The sequence below is a fragment of the Pediculus humanus genome, genomic scaffold, assembly GCF_000006295.1.
Source record: "Pediculus humanus corporis 1103172108302 genomic scaffold, whole genome shotgun sequence".
Lineage (NCBI taxonomy): Eukaryota > Metazoa > Arthropoda > Insecta > Psocodea > Pediculidae > Pediculus > Pediculus humanus.
In genome coordinates, this window is record NW_002987871.1 from 619,097 (window position 1) to 632,055 (window position 12,959).

At 34.8% G+C, this 12,959-nt stretch overlaps 1 protein-coding gene across 1 annotated transcript; it reads left to right on the forward strand.

The window, feature by feature from the left end:
• Positions 1–7,330: 7,330 nt before the first annotated feature.
• Positions 7,331–11,370, forward strand: Phum_PHUM570100 (ca-activated cl channel protein, putative; the record flags this gene model as incomplete). Its single annotated transcript, XM_002432071.1, has 11 exons — positions 7,331–7,965; positions 8,393–8,744; positions 8,824–9,016; positions 9,092–9,272; positions 9,318–9,537; positions 9,625–9,720; positions 10,017–10,021; positions 10,071–10,243; positions 10,335–10,484; positions 10,566–10,714; positions 10,810–11,370. 11 exons carry the CDS (start codon positions 7,331–7,333, stop codon positions 11,368–11,370), a joined length of 2,715 nt encoding a protein of 904 aa, XP_002432116.1.
• Between the last annotated feature and the right edge of the window lie 1,589 nt (positions 11,371–12,959).

The following is a 12,959-nucleotide window of genomic DNA, read 5'->3' on the forward strand; positions in this document are numbered from 1 at the left end:
CATTTGTCCGTTTGTTTAATATTATTATTATTATTATTATTATTATTAAATTTTTTTTCTATTTTTTTTTGCACGAATGTTTAGAATACAAACGAAATTTTTATATATAAATTAATAACCGACAAAATCGTAAATTACGTCACATTCACCTCCATATTTAATTTCCCATGAATTTCATTTAATTATTATTATTATGATCGTCGTATTCGTCGTCATCATCATCATCATCATCATCATCATTATCATTTTTTTCTTTTTAATTCGTTTATGGAAAATCTAGTTAAAACCGATCATTTATTTTTATTTATTCTTTCCTTTCCGAGTTTTTTTTCCCCCTATTATTTCTATTATTATTATTTTCACTTTTGAACCTAATTATTATTATTATTATAATCATCAATAAATAAATAAATAAATGGGTGCGCGCGCATATCGTAGTAGTAAACTTTTGGATTTCTTTTTACTCTCGTTCGCTTTCTGGAGAGAAATTTTTACCCGGAAAAATTAATTCCACGTCATTTTTTTTTTTTTTTTTGTACTTTTAATATGTTTTGCGATGATGATGATGATGATGATGATGATGATGATAGTGGCGGTGATGGTAGTGGTAGTGGCGGTAATGATAATAATAATGATAGTGATGATAATGATGACGACAACGACGACGACGACGACGATGATGCACCTTCTCTTTTCCGTTTGTTTTTCTCTTTTGTTTCCGGTCTTTTTCATCCGTATCCGGTTTGAATATAATTTTTGCTACCTTTCCAGAAGTTTATTATTATTATTATTTTTAATTACCGAAGCGAACATCCATTTTGATTTTAATTGATCAATTTTTTTTTTAATAATTTTGTCCGAAACTTAATCACGGGGTTCAATTAAATAAAACGTTTATTTTTTTTTTTTTTTTCACGCGTAAATTTTTTAATTACGATAATAATAATAATAATGAAAGACGTCGAATAATGAAATTATTATTATTATTATTATTACATTCTGAACGTTTTGGAATTTTCCAGGACGATTTTATTAAATAATAACATATAGGTGTACGCACACGTAGGCATTTTGTTTCGTTTCGTTCGTTCGTTTTTTTTTTTTTTTTAAATTAAAAATTCCGAGTTTATATTTTCAATTTAATCATTTTCCCCCTCTCCCCCTTCCACCTTCCTCCTCCTTTTTTTTATCTTCTGCTTTTAACTACATCATCATTATCATCATTATTTTCTGTGCGTGTTCCCGACTTGTTGAAAATTCGATGAATGTAATGAAAAATAAATGTAAACGAGGAAATTCTTTTACGAAAACGGCTTCTTTACTTTTATTATTATTATTATTTTGTTTTATTTTATTTATTTATTTATTGAAATAAAAAATAAAGAAAGAAAAATAAATAAATAGTTAAATAAATAAATAAATAAGAAAAGTAAAATGTTTTTTTTTTTTTTTTTTTTTTTTTTTTTTTTTTTTTTATAAATACGTTGATTGAATTTATATTAAAGTTAATTAAAGGATTTTAATAATAGTTTTTATATTTAACAATAGATTGTGTTGTCGTCGTCGTCGTCACCGCCGCCATTTTTAAAAGGCTGTGAAAAAAACGGTTATTTTTCCCGCGCAAATATTTTATGCGGTTTATTTATTTGTTTGTGTGTTTATTTTATTTATTTCTGGTTGTTTGATCCGCGGAAAAATTTGATTTATTGTTTGTTTGTTTGTTTGTTTTCAATCGTTTTATATTTGAAAATTATTATTATTATTATTACGATAAGAAAATAAAAGAAAAATGGCGGAAAGAAAATTTAAAAAAAAAAACATTTTGCATTTTCTGGTATGAAGGGGGGGGAAGGGAAGGATAAGCGTTAAATTATGCGTGTATGTTTTATCAACCGGAAAATGGAAAAACGTTCAGAACGAAGCACACGCACGCACACGCCATAAAAAAATTTCGCGGCATTTAAAATCAATGTATTTTCTCTCTCTCTCTCTCTCTAAAGAAAATCGTCATTATTATTGAAAAAAACGGAAACAACAATGACGTCGGTCATTATCTTTCGATGACATTAATTTCATTAAGAGAACGAAAAAATAACTAAATTAGACGGGGGGTGGCGTGGCGAGGGGGGAAGTTAAAAAAGTTTCTCTCTCTCATTCTCTCTCTCTCCCTCTTTTTTTTTAAATAATTAATTTTGGAGAAAAAAATCCGTCGTCCATTTTTTTTAAAAATTAAATTAAAATCATGTGGAAAGTAATTTTTTTTTTTTTTTTTTTTTAATAATCGTAATCGAAAATAATTTTAATTTAATAATTAAAATTAATAATAATAATAATAATGATAATGATAATAATTTAGATCCGTGAAATTCCAAGACCTTTAATAATAATAATAATTATTATTATTTAATTATTTTTCATTGAAATTTAATAGCGAAAACGATCGATTTAATTACGATAACATTCTTTTTTTTTTTTAACGTAATAATAATAATAATAATGATAAACGTGTCAGAAGAAATTATTATTATTATTTCAATCTCTCTCTCTTTCTACTTTTTTTTTCATTTATTAACTCGTAATTGATAATAAAAAAAAATAAAGAATGAAAGAATAAAAGAAAAGAGAAGAAAGAAAAAACGTTTCCATGATTTTGCATAACAGAAAAAAAAAAAAAAGAATAGGAAGAGGAAGAAGAGGAGGAGGAGGAGGAGAAGGAGGGGAGGGCATGGAAAACTCACCGCCATCTTTTTATTTTTTTTTTCTCGTTGTTTTTGGCATTTCACGAATTTAAATTCGTTGCCGGAAGTGATGAAAAAAAAAAAAAAACAAAAACAAATTTATTTTGACGTTTTTCTTCTTTTTTTTTTTAAATTATAGAATTTCACGTTCTTGGTCGAGGAGGGATGGGGAGCCGAGGTGGTGGTGGTAGTTGGAAGAATGTAAGGAAAAATTAAATTTTTTTCCACGAGAAAAAGAAAGAGGGGAGGGGAGAAGAAAGAGAGAGAGAAAGCGTTTGACGCAATTAATTCGCTTTCTTTCAATTATTTATTTATTATTTTTATATTAATACATAATCATTATTCGTTATCGTTTATCATCATCATCATCATCATTATTATTATTATTATCCACCATTAAACACGACAAGGCTACTTGTCGGAGTTTTTAAGTATTTATCCGAGGTTTCTACCCGATTCCTTAGGGACAAATACTCGAATTTCGGTGGTGCCACTTATTATAAGATAGCACCACATCAATTCTTGAAGGTCTTCCTGAGTCCGTCTTTTTCGATGGGAACGATTTGTCTCCTGAACTGGGCTCCGGTGACTAACATCTTTGGAGTGGCCAGGGTCAGAAGCAGTGAAATTCACGTTCTCGTCGAGCTGCCTCAGGTCGACAGTAGAACAAGATTTTGTTTTTGGTTCTTACTTTGTCTTGTTCTCATTTTTTTTTTTTTTTGCTCTTTTTAAGCCAACAGCACGTGGCGTTCTCAAACGGTCACCCATCCAAGTTTGCACCACGCCCGATGCTGCTTAACTTCGGTGATCGTACGGGAACCGGTGTGACCAGCACGCTATGGCCGTTGGCTTTTATTATTATTATTATTATTATCATTATTATTATTATTATTATTATTATTGCGTAAAAACAATTTATATATACATTTCGAGTATAATTATAAAGTTTCGAATAAATTTTTTTTATAAATAGCAAAGAAAAAGAAAGAAAGAAAAAAACTAATTTAAATATTCAACGCGTTATTATTATTATTAATATTATTATTATTATTTAATGAAATTTATATAAAATCGCGGGGGGTGGCATTTATAATATTTTCTTCATTATTTAATAGAAAAAGAAATGAATGAATGAATGATTTTGACATTTTATATCAACTTTTATGACGTTACATTTACCATACAATTTCCACTGTGTTGTTGTTATTATTATTATTATTATTATTATTATTATTATTATTATTATTATTACATTACGATATTTTAATATTAATAATAATAATAATACTAACTTTTTTTCTCTTTTTCGTTTGGGGGGAATTGAAAACTTTTTTTCAAAAAATAAATTGAATAATTATATTTTAACATGCCCCCCTATTTTCTCTCTCTCTCTCTCTCGTTTTATTTTATTTTGTTCTATCTCTTTCTCGTGTTTTTCTTTCTTTTTCTGTCTTATTTCCCCTCTTGTCTTTCGTTCTCTCTCTCTTGTTTTACTTTATTTTTTTCCCCTCTCTCTTTCTCTCTATTTTTCTCTTTCTGCTTTATTTTGTTTCCTCTCTCTCTCTCGCTCTCTCTCTTTCATTTCACCTTCTATTCCTACGCTTCCTCATTTTTCCACCTTCCTTCCCCCATTATTTATTTATTTTTAACTGCGTGAGAAAGATTCGAAATAATTTTTGGCCGCCGGAAACGGAAAAAAGATCGAATCAAAAGAGGAAAAGGAAGAGAGGGGGAGAGAGAGAAAAAGAAATGAAAATAAGAAATTATAAAGAAAATGGAAAAATTGAATTTTTTCTTTCATTTTTTGGCAACGTTAAACGTTTGTTTGTTGTTTTATTTATCGGATCGTAAAAGTTTAAAAAAATTTTTCCGAGAGTTTTCCCCGCCTCACCTACCCCTCCTCCACCCCATCTCACCGACAAGTGAAAAATTTTATTAAAAAGGTTAACGAGGGAATTTTGTCGTCGTCATCCTTCCCTCCCCCCCACCACTCTTACGCTGGTCGTCGGCCATTTTTTTTTTGTTTATAATTCTATTAACGAATGCCTTTTAAAAAAACACGTTTCTCTACCTATTCAACCTTTTTTCTTTCCCCTTTTTTTTGTTTGTTTGTTCGTTTGTTTGTTTGTTTGTTTGCAGGATTTTAAATCTCGGGGAAAAAAAAAAATTTTAATGCGATTTTTACTTTTAATTTTAAAAATTAAATTTATAAATCGTGTAAACGAATTTCAACGATTTTTTTTGCTGTTGATTCTTTTGTTTCCTTTTCATTAATAATAAAAAAAAAAAAACATGAAAAGTGAAATGAAATTTAGGGGGGGCAAGAGGAGGAAAAAAGGGGGAAGTAGAATAAGAGTGGAAAAGAAATGGGGGGTGGGAAAAAAGAAAAATGAATGAAAGAATGTTTGTTTGTTTGTTCGGTGAGGGTTCTCCCGTTTTTTTTTTCGAGTGCATTAAAAAGGAAAATTTCATTTTTTTTCGGGGGGGCGGAGGGGGGTTTAGAAAAATCTCTGACATGAGACGACACGACAAAACCACATGGTAGAAGGTTTTTCATTCGTTCACCCTTGGGATTTAAGGGTAGGTGAAAAAAAAAAAAAGGAAAACAACGAGAAAAATAAGAAATTTCTTCGCCATTTTTTTTTTTTTTTTAATTTTTGTCCCTATCCCGATTATTTTCCCTTTTCTCTCTCTCTCTCTCTCTCTCTCTCTCTTTTTTCCCCCCTCTCCCTCTCTCTTTCTTTCCAGAAAAAAAATATTTTCTGACAAATTTATAAATTTACCCGAGTTTAATTTTTTTTTTCCCGGCACGAAAGATCGATGAAAAATATACAATTAAACGTTCGAAATAAGAGAAAAAGGTTGCTTGGGCGTGTATGTGTGTGAGAGAGAGAGAGAGAAGGCGAAAAGGGGGAGGTCCCCCCCGAAATAATTCATAATCAACAAATTTAATTTTTTTTTTTTGGGAGGAAATGTGTTAAAAAATCAAAATTTTCACTGTTTTTCTCTCCCTTTTTTTTGCTTGTTCCTTTTTCTCTTTCTCTCTTTCCTTTTCCTTTTTTGTTTTCCTTTTCAGTAAATTAAATTAAATTTAAATTTAAAATTGATGATGATAATAATAATAATTGTGTGAATGTTTAACGAAGTAAAAATTTCCGAAGGAAAAATGATAAAATAATAATAATAATTTTTTTATTTTTTTTTTAATTAAATGAAAATAATTTTTAGGAAGCGAAAACGAAAAAAAGGGAAATTTTTCTTGACGTAATTTTTTAACGTGGAATTAGGGGGGGAAAATTTTAAATTTACTAAATGAATATCTCGTGCGTGTGCGTATGCGTGGGTACGCGTGTTTTCCGGGGAAAAAAAAGAAAAAAACAAAAACCTGAAGAAAATAAAAAGGTTTTCTTTTTGACATTGTCGAAATTATATACGAAACGTAAAAAAAAGGGGGGAGGGGATTTTTCAAAAGGAGCGAGAGAGAAAGAAAAGGGATTCGAAAACGAATGAAAAAAGGAGGGAATTTTTTTTTTTTTAACTTTTAATTAAATTTTTACTTCCCCCTCCGTCTCTTCCCCGTCCTCCCTTTCAACCGTCACCGTCCCTTCTCCTTCTCCCTTTCCCCCCCGTTACGAATACGAATAAAAGAAAGAATGAAAGAAAAAAAATAAATAATAATAATAATGATTTCGAAAATTAATACTTATTTATTATAAACGAAATTAAAAAGAAAAAAACAAACGTGGAAGCAGATAGAAAAAAAAATTTTTTTTTCTTTTTCTTTTCTCTTCTCTCTCTCTTTCTATTTTTTTTTTCATATTAATTAGCTTTTAAAAAAATTTTTTTTCTTTTTTTTTTTCTTGTTTGTTTCCAATATAATAATAATAATAATAATAATAATAATAATAGTAATAATAATGATAATGATAATAAGAAAAGAAAATGTTATTTGAAAAAAAAAAAAGAGAAAAGAAAAAAAAGAAGAAATACAAACATTTTATTAAACGATGTTTGTTAATAACAACAATCTGATTCCACGTTTTTTCATTTCTTTCTTTCTCTCTCTCTTTCTCCCTACCTCTCCCTTCTCTCTCTCTCTTTCTCTTACGCACCCTCCTCCTCTTTAATAATAAATCTCTTTTTTATATTTGATACCGGACGATTTTTAATATTTTTTTTTTCATCCCTTTGGATATCAAAAACATAACACATAGCAGGGAGATGATGATAAATCGGGAGTATTAAGGGAGAAGGGGGAAATTATAAATGTAAAAAAATATAATAATAATAAGAAAAAGAGAGAAAGAGAGAGAGAGAGAAACGAAAATATTTTTGCAAAAAAAAAAAAAAAGTTCATCTGGGGATCATGTCATCATTTTTATGTATAAAATGCAAATAAGATAATCTCATTACGATCCTCGATACTCGAGGGGATTTTTTTCATTTTTTTATTAGTTTTAGTTGGTTATTCTATTCTTTCGTACGTTTGGGGATTTACGACGACACGCCAGGATGATGATAATGATAATAACGCGTTGTTTTTAATTATAAACTCATTAATATTATTATTATTGTTGTTGTTTCAGAGTGCTATGACGTCCGCATCGAAATCATTATTCTCATCCCTCGACGGGAGAGCTTATTTCCGTGAGATATCAATCAATTTACCCGATCATTGGTCTGACAGTTGCGTGAACGGCCCTATAGTAGCATCGAAAGGTGAAGAATTCGATTTCGTCGTAGGAAGAAGTCATCCGGTTTACGGCGACGTTATTTGGACTCAACAAAGTCGATCATGTGGCGAATCCGGGGATTTCATTTATCTCAGCGATAAATTGTTACGAGAAATGACGGACGACGTGGGACAAGATTTGGTTCGCGAATGGGGAAAATACAGATTTGGAATTTACGACGAAATAGGATACGATAACGATCCCGTGTATCCTCAGTGCTTTCACGGAATCAACGAAAAACCTCAAGTCACGGGTTGTTCTGACAAACCCATTAACAACGTTTGTTCGACGGGTGACCTAATCGGAAGTTACAACACTTCGAGACTCGTACATCCGGATGCGACGAAAAGTATTTTATTTGCTGCCACGTCGAAAGTGAATAAATTTTGCGATGAGAAAACCCACGACGCATTCGCACCCACAAAGCAAAATTTAATATGCCACAGAAAAAGTGCCATGGAAGTCATTTTGAGTCATTCGGATTTTCGAAACAGGTAACGCCGACGATGATAATAATAATCATTATTATTATTACTATTTTCCCTTTTTGGGTTTTGTTTTAATGGTTTCTTTTTTTTTCTCTTTTTTCCTCTTCTTCCCTTTTGGATGATAAGAGCCAGCTTCTCGATACGCTGGAGAAACATTTGGGATACTCGGTAAATTAAAAAAAAAAAAAAAAACCTGTGTTATTATTATTATTATTATTATCGATTAACAAACGTATGCCTACTGCTACTCTTCGTCGTACCTGCACTTTAATCATTGTAAATAAATTTAGACGTACAACAGCTAAATACGCACAACCTTTGACCTTTTCTCTCTCTCCCCCTCTGTCTTTTGCTTTCATTCGTAGGCTAAATATGCACAATACGTGAAATTATTATTATTATTATTGTATTTAAACGATGAAATTTTTTCCAGGCATTTTGAAATATTCGACGGTACATACACGAACACGTCGCCGACTTTTAAATACACAAGAAAACAATTGACGAGATACGTTCTCGTCGTCGAAAACACCAAAGACATGCTCGTGAGAGAATCGTGGTCCTTTCTAAGAGCTGCCATACGGAAGTGGACGGTTCACGATCTTCCGGTTAACACGGAAGTCGGTTTTGTCTTAACGAACGAAACGTCAGCCGTTAAAGTTCACGACCTTCATTTGTTGAACGGTGCAAATGCGAGAGATTCCGTTGCGTCGGACGTTCCCTTCACTCCAGGTGATTCCAGAATGCCGGCGTGCATACATTGCGCTTTACAAGAAGCCATAGAGGTGTGTAAACATTACTTCCGGTACTTCGAAATCAAAAGGATTTGATTGTGACGTGTAAGTGTTTTGTTTTGTTTTTCAGATGTTGGATTCTGCGAAAAGAACAAACGGTCCGGCATCATCCGTCATACTCATTATATCACCAGGTGTTGAAAAATTGAGCTCCCTCGAAGACATGGTGGAAAGAGCAAGAAAATCACAGATAAAAATAGCAACGATAAATTATCCAGGAGTATTGAGAACTAATTCTTTGGACCTACTATCATCCGCCACGGGTGAGCGAACGCTTTTGGTTGTTATTGACGTCACCACCGTCACCGTCGACATATTTTAATTTTGTTTTGTTTTAGGCGGTTTATCGTTCACTGTGAATGAAAGGAAGCATAATTTAGTTAACTCGTTACTCACGACTTATTTCGATTTGACGAACGCCCTTTTTTCGATAACGACAAAATATTTTCAAGGAAATCCGGACAGTTTACCGATCGAGGTAGGTCCCCTCCCCCTTTCCTCCGCCCGGTTGTCTCCATTGTTAAATTGCATTACATTTCCTGTCGTCTTTTTGCAGATTCACAGGAGAGAATTAACAGACGATGGTCGATCGACGATAACGGGTAGTTTTTTCCTGGAAGAATCACTCGGAGAACCTGCCGAATTCGTCGTATACACACATTCCATTGATAATCCTTTGCTCGGAGCCATACAATTAGTGAGTCCATCGCAAAAAGTTTACACCGGAAGAACGGATTCGTTTTTACAATTTAAACTCATGAAAGTTGTCACCAACATCAACGAGGTAATTTTAATTTTATCTTTTTTTTTTTTTCTTTTTCCACGTTCGAACGTGACCATAATTAACACTTATGCGATTGATCGCTTCCAGACGGGTCCCTGGACGTACACGATAGAAAGATTTAGAAATCCACAACCGCATTTCGTACAAGTGATGGCATCTCCGAAATCACCCATAGCTCCAGTCGTACGCACGAGATTTTGGACGAATTTAGAATCGAATTATTTATCGGGAATCGGAGGGGATGTGAGAAACAAAAGAGACGTTCTTACGGATATAGAAGACGCGGAAAACGAAGATTGGTCTTCGCAAACGTCTTTTCCAAACGTCGTCAATCAACCCATCGGAAGGAGTTACGAATCCGAGTCTGGAAGACAAGAACCGGAAAACTCGTTGAAAACGACGAGGAGTTTTTCAGAAAATGTCAACACGAATAACGACGGAGATTTGAAAAATGTCAAAACGGAAGAGTACAAAAGGAGTTCCGGTTATAGGATAACTTTGGACGATTTGAAAAAAAGTCAAGAATCCGGAAGGAGTAAAAATATACTTTTGAAAACGTCCGTCATGAAACCCGTGATCTTATACGTCGAAGTCAAAAGCGGTATGTGGCCAGTGAGAGGAGCAAGAGTCGAAGTGACGGTTACAAAAAGGGCTGGCAACGATACGAATAAATATAAGGAAAAATTTGAACTTTTGGATACCGGAAGTGGAGGCAAGTTCATTCATTCAAGCAGTACCGTGAGCTTTTCAGTAGTAGTGGTAATTTCTAATGACACGTATTAATATCATTTTAACAGATCCTGACTTGATGAAAGGAGATGGTATATATTCGAAATACTGGAGTCCGGTTAACGGAGGCAAAGGAAGTTACACGATCGAAATTGCCGTGACAGATAATGGCAACACCGCATATTCGTGGAACGAAGGATTTTTCATACCGCAAAATGGTAAACCTCTCAAACAATTTAATTAATAATTTTTAATTAGATTAATTACGAAAAGTTAATATTATTATTATTATTTTACAGACGTCACTTGTTGCGGTAGTCAAATGACGTCACCTTCGGTTAGACCGCTGTCGCCGTTTCAAAGATATCTTCCTCCTTTAACAATAACGGTTACCGAAGAGGATATAAATAACATTCAAGCGACATCTGTCGGAAGAGTCGCCGACATGGTTGTAGAGGTAAGTGGTCCCCCACCTATCCTCTTCCACTTTTGATTTCATCATCGTTTTGCTAATTTTTATCGTTTTTTGCCCCCCTTCATCAGCATATACCATCGGAATTGAAAGCTCGACTGTTGTGGACCGCGCCCGACATGGGTGGTTTGGACGTTGCAAGATACGCTCTTCATTACACTCCGTCGTTGGAAACTTTATTGTCCGATCCGCAATCTACTCCCATTTGGAGACATGGAACGCCGTTTCCGTTGGCAGCCGGAAGCGAAACATCTTTCACTTTGGATTTTTCACGGGAGAAAAATCTTTTGGACAATCCTTTGTATTTTGCGCTGTTGGCGTATAGTTCCCCTCACGAGAGTTCCATTCCCGGACCTTTGAGTAATTACGTCAGAGTACTCCTATCAGCTCCGCCTCCTCCGCCGCCATCTCCCTTGCCAACGGATTATTCCATTACTCGCTGGCTTCATAAGGCTCAACAGGAATCCGAACAGGAAGTCGTACCCAAAGTTGCTCACGCGGATTTCAGACTCGAATTGATATTGCCCATCGTTGGTGGAATATTATTTTTGATTGTTTGCCTGGCCATTTATTGTTACTTTTGCATCGTGAGAAGAAAGCACACGGGCGTCAATAAAGGTAAGTTTTACTAACATAAAATAATATTATAAATTTTATCAGTTGGAAAACGTCTCAAGTTTTTCTTTTCCAAACAGGAAAGCAAACAGTCACGTCAACAAACGAAAAAAACAAACAGACTTCGATAAACATCATTTCCACGCCGACGGCCCTCAACGTCGATAATAAAACGCATTCGACATCGTCGACAACGTCGAGCGACACGTCTCATTCCACTCTGCAACAAGAAAACGCCGGTAACGTTCAATACGATCCGACGGCAGATCCTCCAGCGACTTATCAAACGAGCGAACAGCTACACAAATACGGATGCGTTCCGGATTCGAATCAATATCCGGATCAATTCGTCGACAACGAAAGGCGAAGGTATTCGATGCTTCAAACTCCCGAAGAGGCTTACATCATATCACAGGCGAGAAACATTGGACAACAGAGGCCACCCAGCAACATGAGCATGCTAACCTACAATCAACAACCTCCTGGTTACGTCATAAGTCAAATATCGAACGGTACGACGGGTCGAATCAGAACCATAAGTCCTATACAATCGTGGACGGCGAGTCAACTCCTTCACGAGCACGAAAGGAGAAATTCTCCCTACGGCGAAAAAATAGACTCACTAGATAGAATGGACGACATTAATCGACACAACGGACCACAGTTTCAGTTACCCCCTCCCGTACCTCCTCTACCCGCGGGAGTGTATAACGGTGAACCCAATTATTCTCACGGTCTCTACAACGAAACCGGCGCAGTTCGGAGCAGCGTTACCGGCATTAATCAAAGTCCCAATTACGCCGGATACATAAGGAGTACCATAAATCCCAGTCTTCCCGGTAGTTTGAGTTCTGTCAACAGCGGAGACATTAGGAAGAAAAGAAACGTGACGATGGTCTGAACCGTTTCTCTAGAAGAACCGTAAGAACCAAAGAAAGACACTAATTATGTTTATATTCGACTTCTCCTATAAGGTAAACATTAGTTTTATATGGAACACTACCAAACGCTACCTCTCCTCTCACGTCCGTCGCGTCCGCGAATTATGACGTCATCATTCATGGCAAATGTTTAGTCTTAAAATTATGTTCCTAATTCATAATAATTCGCGTCTCAAAGGAGGGCCGGTGAGGAATGGGTGTGCGGTGTTTAAGGAAACCTTTTTTTTTTTAAAAGGGGGGGGGCGTTCGTTGGGGTAGTACCTACATTTCAGTCAGTCCCCTCTCCGGGAAGCCAGAACGTTACCGTTCTACATGATTACTTTGGTGGGAGATTCGCCCTAGTCTCCGTTCCGCCGTCACCTCGAAGACGAGAACGCATTTCCCAGGACGTTCGGCAAGTCTCTTTCGGGAGTGTCCTCCGGTCCTTCGGTAGGGGGGAAGGGATGGGAAACTCTCCTGTTTCCTGAGGATGCGATCGGGTGGGGGATAAAACGGCTTACCTTCGACTCCTGAAAAGGGCAAAGCTAAAAGTTAAGTGTTAGTTGATCGCATCCTCTAATACTACTAAGGTTTATCGAAATCGTAAGGAAAAGACAGACGAGGGATCGTCCGGGATCGCGAACCCCCAAGAAATGTTAGAAATAAGAAAAATAATTTGACTTACC